At 41.6% G+C, this 21,738-nt stretch overlaps 1 protein-coding gene across 1 annotated transcript in view; it reads left to right on the top strand.

Moving 5' to 3' along the window:
* The window catches only part of Laptm4b (lysosomal protein transmembrane 4 beta), a 63,575-nt gene extending 53,333 nt beyond the window's left edge, over window positions 1–10,242 (top strand). Inside the window, exon 7 of the mRNA XM_027949246.2 lies at window positions 9,131–10,242. Coding sequence (XP_027805047.1) covers window positions 9,131–9,208 — 78 coding nt within the window. The 3' untranslated portion in view covers window positions 9,209–10,242. The remainder of the gene's footprint in view (window positions 1–9,130) is intronic.
* The last annotated feature ends 11,496 nt before the right edge of the window (window positions 10,243–21,738 follow it).

The following is a 21,738-nucleotide window of genomic DNA, read 5'->3' as shown; positions in this document are numbered from 1 at the left end:
TAAAAGACCTGACAAGAACAATTTTAGATGGGTGCTCACAGTTTCAGAGGTCTTGTTCCATAGACAGCTAGCTCAGGGCTCAAGGTGAGGCAGAGCATTGTGGCAGAAGAGTGTGGTGGAGGGAAGTAGCTCACATGATGATCAGGAAACAGAAAGAGAGAGAATAGCTAACCAAATATATACTCCAAAGATAGTCCCGAGGATCCACCTCTACCAGCTACACCCTACCAACCTACAGTTACCACTCATTTAATTCCTATCAGGGGATTAATTTACTGATTAGGTTAAGACTTTTGTAACTGAATCATTTTGCCTCTAAGTCTTCAGCATTGTCTCACACATGAGACACCTATTATTTTAAACCATAACCCAGGCATTTAATGTAAACCCTGCCTGTTTTAAACAGATTATTGGAGACTCATGGTTGGGGTACAACAGATGATGAAAAAAGAGAAAAACCAATGTTTTGGCTACTTGTGATTAATTTAAATGGAACTTTGGAAGACTTCAGTGCCTCTTAAGAGTGGGACTAGTTTGGGGCTGTGTACTTGCCAGCTGACATTGTCAATCTTCCAATGTCTGAATTTGGAGTAATGCTTCCCCTTAGGTCAGGCAATGGTACATCTCTTCTATAAAGGGCCAGGTATAAAAGTTTTGGCATTGTGGATAATGCTTTCGGCTTCTGGACTATATGGCTTCTGTCATTCAGTGCTGCTATAGTAGTGCAAAAGCAGACATACACAATGTGTAAGCACATTTGGGTGGTTGTATCTGGTGAAATTTTATTTAAAGATGCTAAAATTTGAAACTCATGTAATTTTCACACATTGTACACATTTTTCCAACCATCAGATGATATAAAAATCATTTCCAGCTCCCAGGCCACACACAGAAAAGCAGGTGGCAGGCTACATTTGTTCTACATAGTTCATTGACTTTTAAGCTGTTTTCTAGGTAGGACAATTTGAACCATCCCAGGGAATTTATTTAGCCTGGGTAGACCCAGGTTCAGTTTCTCCACCTGCAAGAATGTTGGCAAATAGCGCCACCTAATCTTTTGGTTCTTTATAAGGATATCTTTTTTTCTGAGAAAATGTTAATTCTCCCTCATTTATTATTTGGCTTACAAATCTAGATCAATCTTGTATTTAACAGACTATAGTTTGGTTTCTGCTGGTTCCTGACATAGGGTTTCTAAAATCCTTGGAATTTCTTGGATGATTTAGGAGTATTTTTCATTTTAATTAAGCAGCCCTTAATGAGCTTCTGGTTAGCTTCAGGACAGGGGCAGTCATCAGGAAGACCAAACATTGATTAGTAACTTGAAAATTCCAGCCCCACCCTCATCCTCTGGGGAGTGCCAGAGCCTGAATTAATTATCCATCATGCCTGTGTGATGATGCCTCCATAAAAATCCCATAGATGGGGTTTGGAGAGCTTCAGATTCGAGGAACACATCCAGGTGCACCCCCAACTCCAACTCCACCAGGATGCTTGCCCTCAGGGCTCTGGCAGACCTCAGCCTGTTTCCCTCTTCAACTGGCTCACCATCTGTCCTTTATCATGTATCTTTATAATAAGCCTGAAAATGTGTTTCCTTGAGTTTTGTAAACTGCCTAACAATTTGTGGAACTTGAGAAGAGGTCACGGACACTCCCAGTTTGAGCCAAGGCAAATAGAAATGTGGGTAACTAGGACCAACTTGCCAACTATAGCAAACGGCCTGCATCTTTGCACATAAGGTCTTTGTGACCACAGTTTCCATATATTCTTCCCTCTTGTGATGAGCATGGGCATCCTTCTCCAGTGGAGTCAGGTATCTTCAGTCCTCCTCTGTGCCACCTAGTCCATGCCTGGCTTCAGGTAGGTGCTCAGCTGTGTGTGGTTAAGGGGTAAATGACTGGAGGTGATGTTTCAACCAAATGTCACTTTGGATTTTAGTTATGGCTCTGTGCCCACAACTCTTACAGACTTGTAGCCTCCAGGAAAAGTGGGATCCCTTTTGTTTTTCTTATTATTCAGTTACTTTGGGGAATTGGGTTTAGAGTCATGGATTCCGTAGTCTTACCAGGTTTCCTACTATCCCGAAGCTAATGTCTTGATAGAACAGTGTGGCCTTTTGAAGGTGCACTTAACAATGCTAGCCAGATGACTACTTTGCAGGGCTGGCACAAGGTTTTCCAGAAGCCTTATGTGCTATGACTCAGCATCCCATGTATGGCACTGTCTGTCACATTGCCAGGGTTCATGGTAGGTCTTTATCCATCCACCTACTTGCTTCAGTGTGCCACCTACTTGCTTCAATGTGCGTGGCTCAACGGTAGCTCTTCAAGTCAGCTTCTAGCACATTTTGCAACCACTGGAGCTGAGGAAGGAAAAAGAATCTCTTTGCTAACCCTATTGAGTAAAGGGCTTACAATTTATTGTCACTTTCTTAAGGAAGATATACAGTTGAACTGGTATAGACAATACTACATGGAGTATCTTGGTGCAGTTGGAGTGTTGTTTCCCTTTATTGAGCACCCAAATGCTGAGCCACACTGTGTTCAGTGCATTTGTTGTTAGTTGTGTTCCCTCACTCAAAGCCTTACAGCCTGTTGATGGGTAACTACCATGGGTCTTATTTTATAGATATAAAGACTGAATTTCACGTTGATTAAAAACTTACCCAGGACCCCAGGCTTCATAAATCATAAAGCTGGAGGTTGAACCCCAGTCAGATTGCACGTACCCTTTGACTATCCACTACCATATTGATTGACCACAGTCATCAGTCTGCTAGTGACAGAACTCAAAATATGAACACACCTCTAATGATCAGCACTGAGAAAGGGCACAGAAATATCAGAAACTTTTTGGAGAAAAGTAATCATGACAGTTATAGTCCAAGATAGTATATAAGTAAAAAAAGTGTCTTAGGAGAGCAACACAGTGGAGGGCCATTTACAGTGTCACTCTATAATCTACAGAGAATATGAAAATGTATCATTGTAGTGCTTTTTAAATTTCCAGAATGTTTATTGTACCATGGTTGCCTAGAAAAGCAAAGAAACCAGGACTGGAATATTTCAACTCTCCATGATGAAAGTGAATTTAACTTGAGCTGTGGGCTGTTTGGACTGTGTATAGAGTGACATGAGAAAGAAAAACATGCCAGGAGAGAGAAAGTTGGGGGGAAAGGATTGGATTGGTAACAAGCGTGCTATGCTGGGAGTCATAGAAATCAGATTGGGACAGACCTGGGCTGCACGTGAAGGGCATGGTGTGAATGAGGGGAGTCGTTCCTTTCCCCGTTGCACGCATTTGCTTCCTTGGCACCTCATGGCTTCCTACTTCTCGGCTTCCTCTCGTGTTTTGGGTACTTCTGGATTGTATTATGTGGGGGTTGGGCTTCACAGGAGGGGGGGTCTTCCCTGGTAGTGGCTTCACACAGCACAGTCTCCCTGTTGGCTTTGTTAAGTGTCTGTACTGCACATGTGCAGTCCCCGATGCCCTTCCTTATGTGAAGATTTGCTTCTCTCAGAGAGTGACACATTTTCCAAGCCCCTACAGAAACTCATAGGCACATCTACCACTCATCTGGTGAAAACTCTGGACACCCTTTCTGGAAAATAAGTACATAAGACATTTATATAACTCACCCATAGTAACCTTTGGGACTGTCATCCTACCAGCTCTAGAATTCCAAATAGGCCTTTAGTGGCGGACCCATGATTTTACATTAAAAGTCCAGTTTTACCCTGGTACCTAAATATTTCCTAGTTTCCCCAGTAAATACAATGAGGCACTACATGACGACGTTTCAGTCTACAATGAACCACACAGATGCTGGTATTCCCATAAGATTATATTGCCTAGGGACTGGGGTTATATAGCTCAGTGGGTGAGCGCTTGCCTCGCATGTCCACTGGGTTCAGTCCTCAGCACCACATTTAAAAAAAAATGAACAAAGTAAAGACGGTGTGTCCATCTACAACTAAAAAATATATATATTTAAAAAAAAGATTATATTGCCTAGTGACATTGTAGCCCACTTAGTTTAAGTACATGCTGTGAGTTCCATACAAGGACAACACATTTCTCAGAAGGTGTCTCTGTTGTTGAGGAGCATGGTTCTAGTTCTTTCCCTTGAGCATTATAATGGCTTGTGGAAAAAAAAATTTAATATTTATTTTTTAGTTTTAGGTGGACACAACCACTGAGCCACAAACCTCAGCCCCTGGCTTGTGAAATTTATGTCCAGTTGGAATTGCCTCTGGTCCAGGGAGTCAGACTTTGCACCTTTAAAACCATGATGTAGCTAAAAAAAATGAAGTTTGCTCTGGTAACACTCTGAGTCACATCAGAGTAACTTCTTTGCTACTTGTCACCTCACTTACCAACTCAAGGAGAAGGGAATTCTGTAGGGATGGATAGTAATCTTCCTAGAGAACCCCAGGTGCCTTCCGTCCACAGCTTTTTCCATCCGTGTGGAGGGCTCACACTGTCATCACTCTGTAGTTAAGGTCATGCTGAGATAGCTTCAGGCACTCCGCTTAGGCTGGATAGTTGTATTGAATGTTGCTGGGCTGTGTTATGTCCCTGGTCACGGTTAGAAAGAAAGAATTGCGTAGCTACCGCTTGCCAGCAGTGGCTTTAGATTGACATATTCTCAGTCCTCAGAGATTATTTATTGGTCATTCATTATAAGTCATTAAATTTTTAAGCATTTAACTAAATGCCAACTTATGAAAATGTCGAAATAATTGCATTTTCACCCTTTTTTTTTTTTTGGGTGGTGGTGCTGTGGATTTGACCCAGGACCTTGTGCATGACAAGCAAGCACTCTACCAACTGAGCTATACCCGCAGCCCCTATGTAGCATCATATATATATATATATATATATATATTTTTTTTTTTAGATGTTGGTGGATCTTTATTTTATTCATTTATTTATATGTGGTGCTGAGAATCGAACCCAGGGCCTCAAACATGCTAGGAAAGTGTTCAACACTGAGCCACAACTCCAATCCCTATATAGCATCTTAATTGGCACATTTTATATTATTTGACCTGAGAAATTTCTTCTCAGATTTCCACAGACTTCACTGATCCTTGTAGAAAAGGAACATAGACAAGTCTTTTCAGTGTTAGCAGATGGCATAGAAGCAGAAAGGGAACCCTTACTTTGCCAACCCTTCCATTAAGTCAGCCTGGTGTCAACATCACTGAGATCAGGAGACGATGCTGTGCCTTCAAAGATTTAAAGTTAGTTCCATCTGGAGAACCTTTTAAAGTAGTCTGATAGCAAAAGAGGTGTCATGTGAAGAAAATTTTACAGTCAGCATTTAGTGTGTGTGTGGGGGGAGATGTCAGCAACTTCAGTAGGAGAAATTCTTCTCTAGGCATCTTAACTTTGGATTGAGAACTAAAGGCAACAGAGTGTTTCCGAGAAAAGGCTCTCAGGATGTTAACATACCTATTGTGGATGGAATTTTAAAACAAGTTTGGAGTTGAATAGCTAGGAATATAGGGATAAATTACCAGACGCAGTGTAAAAGCTTTACTTTGACAAGCAGAAGGAAAATGTACAGCAGATAAGTTGTTCAAAGAAAATTTTGTGTTTAATCTTTGAGAATTTGAAGAATTTGGGCTGCGTGTTGCATTTTGCTCTGTAAAAAAGAAAAAAGGTTGGATATCATGGCCGATTTCACCTCTTTTTAAGTGACTTAAAAGATAATTTAAGATAATTTCTCCAAAGATAATGATAGATCTGAGCCCATTAATTGTTTAATGAGGTTTTGGAACATAGTGCTGAAGCTCAGTCATGCGAAATTTAATATTTTTAGTTCTGATCCCAGCTGTTTCTACTTATCATGTTACTTAACACGTGTGCACAGCATCCTAAAGCGCATAGAGGCAGATAACACGGCATATGTTTTGGAGAACACAGCACATTTTTCCCCTCGGCTCAGGCTGGGACTTGGTATTCCTAGTGGAGATGCTGCTGCTGGCTGGTGGACACAGCTCCTTGAGTTGGTACCCATGGTGCTTTCCATGCTTAACCCTCACCTATCTTCCCAAGCTCCCCAACTTCTCCATAAGCAGCCACCATAGCAGATCCTCACAGTTCCCAGACAGCGCTCTGTTTCCCTCCCCCACCTGTCTACCAGAACCATCATCGTGCTCTTCCCTCTGCTGATCACCTCCCACTTAACTCAGTAGGTCTTCCATGATCCCCCAGCCTGAACTGGTTTTCCCTGTCTGTCCTCCCTATCATCCTGTGACACTCCCGCATTGATCATATCACCTTCTACCTGTTCTGCCTCCTGCTGGAGTGAGAGTTCTTCAGCAGACAGGGGTGTGTTCTCAGGTTTGTATTGCTGCTGTCAAGAGCCATGTACACAGGGGTGCTCTGCATGTGTGGGTGTGTGGGATGTGAGAGCAGCTGGTTCCTTTGTAGGGAGAACTGGCATGTGCCTCCTTGCCTCTGATTGACGTCCTGGTGCTCCGTTTACTGACAGCCCAGTCAGTATTTGAACATTTGCCCCAGATTTGCCCCTGAAGCATAAAGTGTCCAGGACACAAGCACAATCTTACTACCACTTTCCAGAACAAAGGCCATGATTCTGGCCTGTCGCCATTGACTATGGGATGCTGGGCCAGGTATCCACTTACTGCTTTGCAGCTCCAGAGCCTCCTGCTAGCCTGCTGGGGCTGGGCTTTGTCCGTATTGACCCATCAGCCATGTCACAGTGGAGGGCTAGTTTCTGCGTGTTCCCAGGGTGTCTGATCTTGTTGGCCTTCGTAGGGAGTGGGAGTATCAGCAATGGCATGCTTCTCCTGTACACACTGATGGCAGCCACAAAGTACCCACCAAAGAGACCCCCACTATAATTAAACTTCTCGTAATGTCAGCAGGATTTCTGCAGAGAGCTGGTTGTAGTTTGGAGCTTCCTCTTTGTTGTAAAAGCCAGGTTTGCAACTAGATGGTGTCATAGACTTTGCTTCAAGGAAGCTTACTGTGCAAAACTTACTATTTCTGTTTTCTGTGGTTAAAAACTGGTAAAACCTCTATCTGACCTAAGATATGGGACAAAAAGTAACTGCTGTGTAACCACACTGGCATGTAACCACCCCACTGAGAATAAATCTAAAGAATTTTCAGACCTGGGGTCCAGAGATTTTTAGGCGTTAGCTTCTCTGTACTGCTTTGAACAGCTTCTGATAGCAGGCGCTTCTTGACACATACAAGCCCTAACCTGAGACTGTGGACCATTCTGACCCAGTTCTACATGGAAGGCTTGTCCGCTGTCCAGTGGTTTTCATCTATACTCTCTTAATCGAATCGCTATTTCTACAATTCCCTGTTAATAACTTGTTAAATTTTGTTTAGCTTCTGCCTTCTGGTTGGGACCTAGCCAGCACAGGTGCCCTTTCCTTTATTTAGATGGCCAGTTTCACTTCCCACCAAGTGGACCATATGGGTTCTTTGGGGGCCAGCCTAAATGATGCCCCACTTTTTATTCCTCCTGAGTTCCTGCCTTTAAACAGGTACTAGGCTTTCCCCTTAGGTGAAAGAAGACAGCTTAAACCCAACAGGAGTTCCAAGACTAGGAGAAAAAAAGTTAGAGGTTAAGTGTGTTGACTTAGAGAGGGGTGGAGGGTGGAGGGTTTTTTTTTTTTTTTTTTTGGTGTGTGTGTGCCGCAGTCTGGCTGGGCACAATCAGGAGCCACTTGTCAAAAGAAACTAACTTTATTTTTAGAACCACACGCCAAACAAAACAGCCTCTCAGGAAAAACCCTCAGAGCCTCAACTGCCACCACCGGCTTTCCACAAGCCTCTCTCTCCCACACAAGCTTCTCTCCACCTCCCACAATCCTCCTGCTCTTGAGGCCGATTGGCTGGGTCACGTGGGCGGAGCCAAAAAAGTCCCCCAATGAGCAGCTCCGTGGTCTGAAAGGGCAGGGAAACAGCCCAATGAGCATCACCGCAGAGGAGCCAATCAGCTAGATGTTGCTGGGGCCGCTGTGAGCCAATCATCAGCCAGCAGCTGGAAGTTTGCTGGGGCCCCTTGGGCTGTGGCTCTCAACATTTGTGTGTGTGTGTGTGTAAGGTTAGGAGAGATAATTGTGACAAACTTGATGTTGTTCCTCTCAGAGCCTAAGGGACAGATAAATGAAAATTCATGAAACTGAATATTTACCACTTCAAGCACCCAGAGATGCCCATAATAGAAAACATAACTACTAAGTATAGTTTTGTCCGTTAATATTCTCTTTCCACACAGCACTTGAGGTAGATAAGGCTTTATTTTATCATTTCATCTCTGAACTCCTAAAGGGTGGACACTTGCCTCTTGCACCTGCCTTGCCTGCCACACATTAAATACATAGTAAATGTTTTTGGCTGAAGGGCAGCACACTGGGTAGATGGTACTTTGTTTTGTTTTCTATCCAAGAAAGCCTTATCACCAATGTCTTCTGTTAACACCTTCATAAACAACGATATGCAGATTTTTCTGTACTTGAAATGTGAACAAGGAGATTATCAGTAGGTTCAGTGCTTTTCTTGTTCCTCTCCAGCCATCTGTAAATCACATCTACCATGCAGGTGGGCACCAAGCAGAATTAGGTATTTTATACACCTAGTTTTCAGATCTCCCTGTTTCACAGATGTAGCAACAGCTTGAGTAACTTACCCAGATTATGCTAATAAAAACTGTGGCTCAGCCAAGCTGCAAATCCATGTTGATACCAAAGCTCCTGCGATTCCCACTGTGCTATGGGGCTCACCATGGGTGGTTCCTGTGGTGGATCAGGCACCTGCCCTGTTCTGTGCACACTCACCTAAGGAGTTATTTTCCTCTTTAGAGGTACCCTTGCTTCCTTGTTCCTAGGCAGGCACTTGTTCCTTTTTCTTGATCATGTTGGCACATGTAGAAAGGGCTCAAAAAAACTCAGGGGGTTGAAAGTCTCTCCCCAGTTGCTTCTTTAAGGATTCAAAAAGTTTCTCATGAAAATGTATCCACCTGGTGAAAAATTGAAGGTGGTACTGGGTATGGAAAATGTTTAACTGCATAAAAGTTTAATTAAAGCCGAACCTCTGTGGGGCAGACATAACTCTCATCTTCCCTTTTTCTTCTCAGGTGCTGTTACCCCCGTATGATGATGCCACTGTGAATGGGGCTTCCAAGGAGCCACCGCCACCCTACGTGTCTGCCTGAGTCTGAGAGTGGATGGAGTTGAGAGCAAGCAGCTCAACTTTTCAGACACCTGAGCAATAGTTCTGTAATTTCAATTCTGAGATGAGCTCTCTGAGGCTTGTTTGTTTTTGAATTGTCACATTTTACAATTTAGATGTTAAGTTGAATCCCTCTGTAGTTTTGAACACATGCTTTAGCTGGAGCACTTTGGTAGTGTAGCTATAGGATTCTTTCAGTAGGGGTGAGGCATTAACAGATCCATTCATCTTTCCCCAAAATACAGAGAGACCTTGAGTCCCCGAAGTCTGGTTTTTTATCTGCTTGACCCTAAAGCTGGGAAATTAGTCACACTTTTTCTATTTCTCCTCTCTTTTGAAAATATAAGATCAAAATTAAACGACACCTTTCTTAAACCGTTTGGTGTATAGAAAACTTATGAAAACAGGAATGTTAATTGTGTGATCATTGTTCTTATTAGATAAACAGAAGTCCTTATATGTATGTTACAGTAGTTTTCCTACTATCCTTTATGACTTAAATTCAGTAACAATTGGAATTTACTTGTCAAGGATTTCAGCCACCTTCCATCCCCTCCCTCCCCGGGATGGGGGTGGGGGCTAAACGGAGACCATTAGGTAATACCAGGCTGTGGGAACAGAAACTACTTCTCTGCGCTAGAGGAGGGACTGATTGGTTTGGCATCGCATGGGACCTGGTATTCTTTTCTCCTGGTTTCCATCCTTCCCAGGGCCCCGTTTTACTATGTGTCCTACCTGGCCTTGATCCAAGGAGAATCATATCAAGTAAAATCACTGATATGTGTTTGCTTAAAAAGGTTTTCTTCTTTCCCTCTGAGGTCCATCCCACTACTGTGAATTTCTGAGTCTGCCTAGTCGTCCTTTAAAAATGTTAAGCAGTCTCTACTACCTGAATGGCAAAGGACTTTTATATGTTCATATGTTCAAAAAACGGCTCTCCTGCTTGTTTATTGTTGAATGTGCTGTAAATGAAGGCTTTTTCAATTAAAGTGAGATTCGCCCACCTCCAAGAAATAACCTTTTGATTCTGTGGTGATTGTGCCCTTCCTGCACCCGCAGGGCCACGCGGTAAAAGGAGTAGGCTTTATAGCTCGTTTCATACATAAATGAATATTTTAATATTTGATAAAATCAGACTTCTTAGACCAAGAAGAATGGGGTACAAACAGACCCCAGCTTCCAGCATTCCTGCACCTGCCTTTAGGTCTAAGCACCAGGTGTTCAGCATTTTTTATAAGCAATCGAGATACTACTACATTCCAAGGGACATTAAAATAAAAGGTGGAGAGGAGATTTTATTCCTGATTCTTTAGAAACTCGATCTAAAAAATTCTGTTCCTTGAAGTGTATGGTGGCCCGTGGTTCCACTCAGTGGTAGAGGGCCAGTATGTGTAAAGCCCTAGGCTATATCCCTAGCACCACAATAATAAGTTTTGGTTTTTTTTCCCTAAGTTTAAATGTGAAAGATTCACACAAACTTGGATCCATGTAGCCATATTTCAGTGGAAAGGCCCATCAGTGTTGTCATCCCTGTGGAAGGCACATAGGAAATGACCATTACTTGCATATTGTTCCTCGTGATTTTCTATCTCTTTGCATAATAAGTTTTGCAAATGATACATGGTTGAGTGGAGAGGGGTTCTGATCTTGAGATGCTATAGAATCTTTTGAGAGAAACAAAGGCTGCTCTTCTGGTTTATGCAGCACCCAGGTAGCACATGGACCTCCGGTTATCACTGCATTCTCCAAGATCCTCATAGGGAGTTGGTGTTGCTGGTTTTACTTGATTCTTAACAGTTCTTAGGCTAAACTCAAGAGCAGCCTCCATATTTACTTCTGTAGAGTGAGGCATTTTCTTTTTGCCTCCACTATGGAAAGGCATTAAAATGACCTTGTAGAGCAAGGTCTACATAGCCCCGGAAGTGTGTTTTTGTCTCATTACTAACAGATAAATAGCTTCTCTTTTAAATGTATTCTAAATTCCATTTTGGTATCCTGCTGCTTTCTCCTATTTTGTTGTTCACAGAGAAAGAAGAACAGCCGTTACCTCACTGTTTCTCATGCCTATATATTTCTTGTGCACTTTGCTGGTGAGAACCCCCCCCCCTTTTTTAATTAAAAAAAAAAGTAAAAAAAATTGTTTTTGGTGCTGGGAATTGAACTCACAGCTTGGAGCATGTTTGGTAGGTGCTTCACCAAACTGGGGTACATATCCAGCCCCAAGTTTTTTTTTAAATCTTGATTTCCCAACCCTGACATCGACATTGAGCCTACCACTGGAGGTTTGCAAATGGATCCACCAGTCCCATCCCATGTAGAACAGAGTTTTAGGTCTTTTGTCAGGCCTCCCTTCATCTGGAAGTACAAACGTGCCACCACGCCGTGCAGGGAAGGGCAAAACTTAAAGCTTTCGACTAAAGAATGATCTGTCGCTCCTTTAAAAAAAAAATAGGCCTCCATGGAACAAGCTAGTTGGACTTCCAGGGTACCAAGGTGACAAAAGGTTAGAGGCCAACAGGCTCTCTGCTTCCTAATAAATATTTTGTGCAGGGGCTGGGGCTGTATAGCTTAGTGGCTGAACGCTTGCCTCACATGCGTGAGGCACTGGGTTTGATCCTCAGCACCACATACAAAAATAAATAAATAAAACAAAGATATCGTGTCCATCTACAACTAAAATATAAAAAATAAAAAAAAAATTTGTGCAGCACTTCCCCAGAGTCTGATGTCTTTATCTCTCTTCCTATCCTGTTGTCCTCAAGAATGCAGAAACAACAACAAAAACCTCTCCCCCTACCCTCACTGTTCTGGACCTAAATACATGTTTAATTTGATTGCTTAACCAAACCACGTTGTTTTCATTTATGTTTCTTCTCCACCCTTAGATCGTTAATCAATGATTTATTACTAATGATATCAATAGATTGTCTTTAAGACTATAGCCATTAAAGAGGGATATATTGTATTTGAAATATTCATCTTTTGAGAAAAAAAATGCTGCTGTGCAAACTGAGCGTTCATTATAGAGGAAAACTAATGTGACTATAAAAACATTTCGTTTTTCTCCCTCTTTTAAGATGCATTAGTTTTTGCAGCCAGTCTGGAAACTGACCTAAACATCATTAGATTAGTACTGCCAATCATGTAAGCAACCCCAGGTTCTGGAGGGGAGAGGTTAGGTATCTTTGCCAAGGTATTAAAAGAGCAGCTCATGGAAAAGAACTGCCAGCAGAAAGCTCAGGCAAAGCCATTTCAGGGCTCCCTACCTTCAGACCTAACAAAGCACCAAAAATAGTGCCTGGGGCTGTGTGAAATGGTTTTTGGCAGCTCAGACATATGTTCTGGAAGGGAAGGAAAAAGGAGGCATTGCAGGGATGTCTCCACACCCATGGAATTTACTTCAAGTGTTTCAGCACACTGGCCAAGTTTTCTGCTAAATGGCTCATGGTGCATGGAAGCCAGCCAGATCTGCACCCTTCTGCCCACAGCCCCGTGCATACCTTCTGCTGAAGAGAGCACCAAGACAGCAGAAGACAGAAGATGTCGCCTGGCCAATTCTGAAAAAGGTACATCAAAATGGAAGTCTGACCCCTATAGATGCATCAGTGGGATCCTTATTAGCAAGAACAGCTGCTGCTTTAGGATGAAGAGTTTGACTTAAAACACAGCATGATGGACTCAAGTTTTGTTTATTTTAGCCTATCTAACACACATGCTTTGCAAAAAAAGCCTTTGTACAGTTTTTATCTTATTTAGCTGAGAACCTCATGAACCTGGTATGTTAGCTTTCCATCACTAATAACACATACCTAGAGATAACTTAAAATAGGTTTATCTTTGCTCACAGTTACAAAGGTTTCAGTCTATGATCAGTGGGCTCTGTCACTCTAGGTCTGTGACAAAGCCACACATCATGGCAGGAGCTCATACTGGAACAGAACTGCTCACTTCATGACCGGGAGCAAAAGAGGGGAAGAGGAGAAGGCTAAGTTTCTGCTGTCCCCTTCACAGGCACACCTCCAATGACCCAAAGACTTACCACCAGGCCCCACTCTTTTTTTTTTTTTTTTAACTTTATGTTTTTAGTTGTAGTTGGAAACAATACCTTGATTTTATTTATTTACTTTTTATGAGGTGCTGAGGATCTCACATGCCAGGCAAGTGCTGTACTGCTGAGCCACAACCCCAGCCGCCCCCAGGCCCCACTTCCAAGTCTTTAACACATGGGCCTTAGGGTGACAATTAAGATCTAAGCTAGCGCATCCAGGAAATAAAGTATTTATCAAAATGTCCAGGTAGATTGCTACAACAGAGCAAAAAATATAATTTTGAAAGGAATTGTGTGACCCAATTCATAGGCATTGAGGATTCAAACTGCATTTTGCTCAGAAAAGTCTAGGATGGTCGTTTTGGCTGCTACTGGAGCTGTGGTGTCTTGGTCCCCCTTAGACCTGGTCACAATGTGAAAGTTATATCCAATGCACATTGCCATCCCTGGTATCCTAAATTAGGGACTTCCAATGTAGGCCTTCTAAAGGGCAGCTGAGGCCTCCACCTGTGGTCTCTTCCTGAGGAAAGCCCTGGCTCTGGGAAGATGAGATACAGGGGCCAGCAACAGCACAGAGGACCCTGTTGTCCTTTGCAGTAGGGACACCCAGTGCAGTGACTTGTATGATGTCTTCATAATTCTGCAGTTTAAATAGGTCTAAGTGGGTGAATTTTTTTTTTTTAAAGAGAGAGAGAGAATTTTAATATTTTATTTTTTAGTTTTCGGTGAACACAACATCTTTGTTTGTATGTGGTGCTGAGGATCGAACCCGGGCCGCAGGCATGCCAGGCAAGTGTGCTACCCACTTGAGCCACATCCCCAGCCCTAAGTGGGTGAATTTGAGACACTTAGAATTTCAGAATTCTGCACATTCACCCCCACTTCATACTAACAATGGTTGATCGCTACTCATTGGAGTTAACGCATCCACAGGTGGAAAGCAAGTCGGGCGAAGCCATGTAAACTTGGGGTGGGTGTTTAGCTTGAAGTTGCGTTACATAAGTAAAGCTGTCAGTTCTCTTTTAATTGATGTACTGCAAATACCAGCTTTTTATTCTTATTAAAAGAATTTATTCAGTCCAGAAAAAAGATCAACTGAGGTGGGCATTTTTGAGTAGTTAATTGTTTTAAGCAAGCAATTTCCTTCTGAGGAAATTAGGCATGCTTGTGAACTGCAGTAATTTATCTTTGTCAAGGAGATTACGCATGTTAAGATTTCCAGCATCATAACTCAGGCCAGTAAAGGCAGTGATGTAATTTGTACTATTTTGTAATTTGTACTAATTTGTACTAGGAAACCTTGAGATCCAATTTCCTTTCCCCAGAAAGCCTGTACTACATAGAGACAGAAAAAAAAAAGAAAGAAAGAAAAAAAACAGTCATTTCCCCTGGGAATGTAGTTTTTTTTCTGCCCTGTTGAAGTTAATGCACTGAATCATTGTCACTGTATCCCTGAGAGTTAACTTCCCTGAACATCTTCATGGAAAAACCAGGTGTGACTTAGGCTATCAGGAAACTCTATAAACTCATATGTTTTAATAAAAAGAAACTAAGTCCAGCAACTCAACCTGAAAGTGACTTCCCTTTAGAGGCTTCCTATGAGCCACAGATCTGGAAGGCATTTATTTTATGTTCTCCCGTAGCAGAATCGGCATCTCCAAACAAGGCACATCTTAACGCTCTGCAGTTATTGTCACTTCTTATCTTTAATCCCCCAGTAAATCTGTGTTGTTATTCTATCCATGCCTAGCACATCTGGCAAATAGAAGGAACTAAAAAAATATTTAAAAATATTTACTAGATGAAAAATAAAATAAGTACATGAGAAAAATTAAAGCCAGCTGTAATCCCACTCCCAGTGATCACAACAAATTCTGAAAAACAAGTCAGAGGAGCTTGAGCCCCACAGAGTCCATGTCTCATAAGAGCCCACTGGGAAAAAAATTTCATTGCTACTCTTCCAGCAGACCTGACAGGCAGAGTCCTATTTATTCTGTGTGTGCATCTTGACTGATAGCAGAGGGTCGTAAAGGTAGATGATAGGGAAAGAACAACACCACCATAATGAAAGGATTGATCTCTGAAGAAAGATTAAAGGACTGCTGAGATGAGAGGCTAGCTAATATTCTGTTTAAATTTGAAATCAAAAGGGAATGTTATTCTTAGCTCTTACTGTTCTTGTGATCCAGTTTCTCTTATGTGAGCTTAATTCAGTACAGTTCTGAATGAAAACTTGCTACATGTGCCTTCTCAAGAATTTTCCTCTTTTCTTGTAAATCACTGCATCATTAAAACAATGAATGACCAAATCTAAACCCTGTGGAATCCTGAGACCTTAGACAATATAGAGGAGAATTCTGAACAGCTGGTGTGCAACTCTACTACAGTAATGTGTTTACACATTTCCTGGGCACTTAAGATTTAAATAAAATCCATGTGAAACTTCATGGTAAAGCATATTTGTTCTTTATTCTATTTTGGGGGGTAGGGGGTACCATGGGACACTTGATCACTGAGCCACATCCCCAACCCTATATTGTATTTTATATTGTATTTTATTTAGAGACAGTGTTTCTTGAGTTGCTTAGCACCTAGCTTTTGCTGAGGCTGGCTTTGAACTCCTGCCTCAGCCTCCTGAGATGCTGAGATTACATGTGTGTGTTATTGCACCTGGCTGTTACTTTATTTTTTTTTAAAAAAAAATATGTTCATTTTTAGTTGTTGATGGACCTTTATTTTCTTTATATGTGGTGCTGAGAATCTAGCCCACTGCCTTATACATGCTAGGCAAGTGCTCCACCACTGAGCGCTTTGTTCTTTAGAAAAATACACAGAATTCCAATAGTCAAGGAATGTGAATTGCCCTGTGTCAGGTACAGTAGACACTAGGACAGAAATTTCTAGCAGGAGACATTTCTTGCAGTGGAAAGTGCTCGTAAGAGGAGGGAGTACAAACTCCAGAAAAGGTATGCGTGCAAAAGAACAAGAGCAGATGCCAAGAAGTGTAGCAAGAAGCCTCTCCTTCCTATGCATGAAAGTCTTCCAGGAAGGATCCAAAGGAGGATGACTAAAGCAGGAAGAGAGACTAAATTATTTGCATGAGGGCTCAAAATTAAAACTTGCCCTCAATAAAACCTTTATTGAGATAGAATTCATGTGCCATACTATTCACTTTAAAGTATACAAGTTAATGGTTTTTAATACTCCTCAGAGTTGTGCCACCATCACAATCAATTCTAGAACATTTTCATCACCTCTCAAAGAAACGCACCTATAAACAGTCACTCTTCATCTTAACTTTCCCAGTTGTAGGTCATCACTAGCTTACTTTCTGTCTCAATGGATCTACCTATTTTGGACATGGAAATAGACAACACGTGGTGCCTTATGACTGGCCTTTCACTAAGCTCATTTTCGAGGTTCATCTGTTTCATAGCATGTAGCATATATTAGTATTTCATTCTTTTGGGGGCGGGTACTGGGGATTGAACTCAGGTACTTAACCACTGAGTCACATCCCCAGTGCTGTTTTGTATTTTATTTAGAGACAGGGTCTCACTGAGTTGCTTAGCACCTCGCCGTTGCTGAGGCTGCTTTGAACCCGCGATCCTCCTGTCTCAGCCTGCAGAACAATATTCCATCCTATGGATATACCACATTTTACTAAGTATCAGTTTCTGGTTGTTTGGGCTGCTTTCACTGTTTGACTGTTGTGTGAGTTCTCCAACCTTGTTCTTTATATTGTGGATTCTCCATCCATGGAGCCAACCAACTGTGGGTTGAAAATACCTGGGGGGAAAAAAATCAGCTGTCCTAAAAACGAATTGACTTTTTCTTGTCATTATTCCCTAAACAGTACAACAAAACATCTATTTACATAGCATTTATTACATTGTATTAGATATTTTAAGTGGTCTAGATATTACTTAAGGATGTAGGTAGGTCATGAGCAAATACCACACCATTTCGCATGAGGGATTTGAGCATCTGAGAATTTTATTATCCTCTAGGGATCTTAGAATCAAACCCCCATGGACACAATGACTGTATAAGGTTGGCACTTCAAAATTTATGTCTAAATGATTTGTTCTTTGGTGGGGGCTATTGAAGATGGAATTGTTTTCTTAATTTCATTTTCTCTTTCTTTCTTTTCTTTTTTTTTTTTTGTGTTGTTATCAGGGATGAACCTAGGGCACTTAACTACTGAGCCAGCCATGTCCCCATCTCTTATTTATTTGTTATTTAGATACAGAGTCTCACTAAGTTGCTTAGAGCCTTGCTAAATTGCTGAGGCTGGCTTTGAACTTGTGATCTTCCTGCCTCAACCTCCTTACAGGCATGTGCCACCATGCCTGGCCATAATTTCATTGTCAATTATTTGTTGCAAGTATACAGAAATACATGCAATTTTTAAGATATTTCGTATCCTGAAACCTTACCGAACTCATGTATTAGCTCAACAGTTTTTTAATGTGTGCCTTAGAATTTTTCTATACCAGATCATATCATCTGCAAATAGTTTTTACTTTTTTCTTTCCAATCTGGATGACTTTCATCTCATTTTCTTACCTTGATTAGAACTTCTAGTACAATGTAGAATGTAAGTAGTGAGAAGGTAACTTGCTCCTGATCCTGGGAAAGCCTTCAGTCTTCCATCATTAAGATAAAGTAGGGGACTGGGGCTGTGGCTCAGTGGTAGAGTGCTTACCTAGCATGTGTGAGGCACTGGGTTCGATCCTCAGCACCTTATAAAAATAAATAAGCTAGGCACCATGACACACACTTGTAATCCCAGCCGCTTGGGAGGCTGAGGTGGGAGGATTGTGAGTTCAAAGCCAGCCCCAGCAACTTAGCGAGGCACTTAGCAATTCAGTGAGACCCTGTTCCTAAATAAAATATAAAAAAGGGGCTTGGGGATGTGGCTCAGTGATTAAGCACCCCTGGGTTCAATCCTCAGTACTAACTAACTAACTAAATAAATAAATAAAATAAATCTACAACTAAAAATATATATATTTTTAAAGTTGGTTGTGATTTTTTGTAGGTGCCCTTTATCTGTTCCTTTTTATTTCTAGTTTGTGGAGTGTTTTCATCATGAAAAGGTATTGAATTTTGTCAATTACATTTTATATCAGGTAGGTTTTGTCCTTTATTCCATTGCTATATTAAATGATTTTAAAACATTATTCAGACTTTCTCTTCTGCCCCATGTGTGGGCTGGCCATCTGGGGAATCTTGGTGCCCTTTTGTTAGGCCGGGTCAGTGATGCTGGGCTATCTTAGAAACTTTGCTGTAAGAGAAAGAAACTTGCAACTTTAAAAACTTTGATTAGTGCATCTTCTTCTCAACATCATTCTTTTAAAAAAATACATATTCATAGATGTTGTGCATGGAGCCAGTGATTTTCTGGCACTTTCTACAATTGGAAGTTGCTTTGTCAATTCTTGTTTTAAATGAGTCAAGACATTCCTTTTGCTGCTTCTCAGAGACTCCTTCCTCTAATAATGAAATTGTTTGCCTTTTTTCATTGCTTTCTATTTTTCTCCATTTTGTGATTTATGTGTGACTCTCTGCAGACTGTCACATTTTTCTTTCCACTAACCATTTGTAATGTTTCCCCTTCTGTTGGACTCTGTTAATATCCATGTCCTACTTGTTTTCTTTGGCAAGAGAGAATGTGGAAAAGTCCTAACTTTTGATATTTTTGCTATTGTTGAGTCCCTACTTACTGAGCTCTGCCAGCGTGCTGGGGGATCTCATAGGACAGATGCACATAGTCATTGCCCAAATATCTTGCAACCTGATGGAGCACCAGGCAACCAGTGCAGACGTGAACTCATTAATGTCCTTGAGTGAAGGTAATTAATTGAGTGTCACAGAGAAGACTCTGTTGGCTTCTAATCACAGATCACTTCGTGCCAGTTCCTAGGTTTAAGGATGAAAGGAGCAGTAATCTGTACTGCTGAGTGGTGCGTCCACGCATGCCTGGTCCATTCAGCCTTGTCAATGTTAAGGAGACAATAATCTTTCCACTTACTTTAGCCTGTACTCAAAGGTTCTCCACTGAACCCTGTTGTCTCATTCTTTTTTCGGGGAGGGGGTACTAAGTATTGAATCCAGGGACACTTAACCATTGAGCCACACTCCCAACTTTTTTTGTGTGTGTATTTTAATTAGAGACAGGGTCTAGCTGAGTTGCTCAGGTCCTCACTAAGTTGCTGAGGCTGACTTTGAACTTGTGATCCTCTTGCCTCAGCCTCCTGAGCCCCTGGGATTACTGTTGTCTCATTCTTGAGAGACAGCCTCATCAACCTATATGCTCCAAAACTACACGGCTCCAAACACCAGGTTAAAAGCTATAGCAGCCCAGTTCCTTCTAAGCATAGCGTAGGACAAGATCCATAAACAAGGGCTGGGGATGTGGCTCAAGTGGTAGCGCGCTCGCCTGGCATGCGTGCGGCCCGGGTTCGATCCTCAGCACCACATGCAAACAAAGATGTTGTGTCCACCGAAAACTAAAAAAATAAATAAATATTAAAAAATTAAAAAGGGTTCAATCCCTGGTGCTATAATAAATAAATAAGATGAAACAAGCAATTTTCAAAAAAAAAAAAGATCCATAAACAAGCAAAGACCTACCTGGCCTCTATCCTTGGGATCTCATGGTGAAGTTCAAGACCACATAAAAACATTTGAGTCTTCTTTGAAATGCGTTTTGTTTTCCTGAACAAGTTTTTTTTTTTTTTTTTTTAACTTGCTGTAGTTTTTTCCTAATCCCTATCATCTGACTTTCTAAGGTGGGATGATATATTTATGTTTTTTTAGAAATTATTTCAACCAGTACAATAGTGCCGTCAGTCATCTTTTCCTTAAGGGACCCTCTGGACTTGAAATCAGCAGTCCATGTTGATAGGGTATCCAGAAAGGAGCACTGCCCTTCTAGAAAGTTTTCCTAAACTGTACCACAGTGGAAACCCAGCTACTTCTCTTGCAACCCCACATCTCCAGCTCCAACAGATGAGCAGCTGCCTGAAGGGCCGGTGTTTCCTCTCCCAGAGGTGACATCAGCCCTTCTACTTGAGGGAGAGGGAGGGGAACACCAATGGTTTACAGGGGACTGGAACATCATCAGTCATCTAGACACACAGTACAAGTGAGGTGCATTGCAATTTTACATTTCTACTCACGCATTCAGTACAAGATTTATCTTAGGCTATTGGTCTTTCTCTTCTTTATTTTCCTCATACTCTGGTCACCTTTGTTTTTCTCGTCTCATTTTGGTCAGTCCTCTGGGCCAGATAGCTAGGTCTCAAATCAGGATAATTCTAATGGAAAACAAAAAGTTCTAATGTTTACAGGGAACAAATGGATGCTTATGTCGAAAGTCCACATTTGAGGTTCTTCATGAATGTGAAACCTGGGTCAAATAACCCCCACCCCTGAACAGATCCTTACTGTGCAATCCTAAGTGGAGACAGGTAATTGAGGCATTGTTCCACACATAGCTACCCATGTACTATTAAGTAGTTATCATTGAAAGACGACGAGCCTTGATCGTTCTTTCAATCATTGTATCCAACTTGTGTGCTCTTAGATACCACACACTCTCACCCTCGTGTGTTTGCATGAATGTCTACATGAGAACTGAAAATCTTAACCCTACACTTCTGAGTAAGGTTCTCTGTGCATCCAGTTGATAGCAGAGCCACTCACAGAAAAGGTGAATCTGACTTTTCCCCAGCAGCTTTTATGATCAACTTGCATTTGCATCCCATAACCCCTTGCTACAAGGACAAGGTAACCCAGAAGTTAAATAATCATTTGTTCTGACTTCATATTTCAAAACACCGAACTTGCTTTTGCTTCATTATTTTTTTGGCAGAAAAATAGAAGATCATCCCATAAGGTAGAACAACTCAGTTGTCCTATTTGACTTGGCCCCAGCCATGTTCCATAGAGAGATTTCCTATTCTAAAGAATTCTGATGGAACTCCCTGGGGAAAGAACACCCATTTTAGTTGGCATACAACAGAGTCATTGGAATCAGTTTTGAACTCACAATTTCCTTAAAAAATTGGAAGGATTTCCAGATTGCTATTGTTTTCCTGGTAATTTACTAGATCATACTGGTGTCTTGGAATAGGGCTACACATTTTAACTGTAAGTTTCCATAAACTGTAACTCAACTTCCCCAGCTCCTAGGGGATTTTCACTGGCCTGGACTCAGGAAGAATTTTCTTCTGTGGGATCCAAGGCTTCAGAGACAAAACATTTCCTGAAGACTTTTCTCTGCTTTCTGACCTCCACCTTCCTCCTCCCAAAGACATACAAAGAAACTATTTCTGATCAGTACAGGCAGCCAAGAGCGTTCTGTGAGCTGCAGGGTAACAGAATAAGAGACCTGAATCCAAGATTCTTTCTTGGCTATTATGGTGCCATTGGGTTGCTTAATGACCAGAGTGAGT

This window comes from Marmota flaviventris, chromosome 15 (genome assembly GCF_047511675.1).
Source record: "Marmota flaviventris isolate mMarFla1 chromosome 15, mMarFla1.hap1, whole genome shotgun sequence".
In the NCBI taxonomy this organism is placed as follows: domain Eukaryota; kingdom Metazoa; phylum Chordata; class Mammalia; order Rodentia; family Sciuridae; genus Marmota; species Marmota flaviventris.
This window is presented reverse-complemented; position numbering and strand designations above follow the sequence as displayed.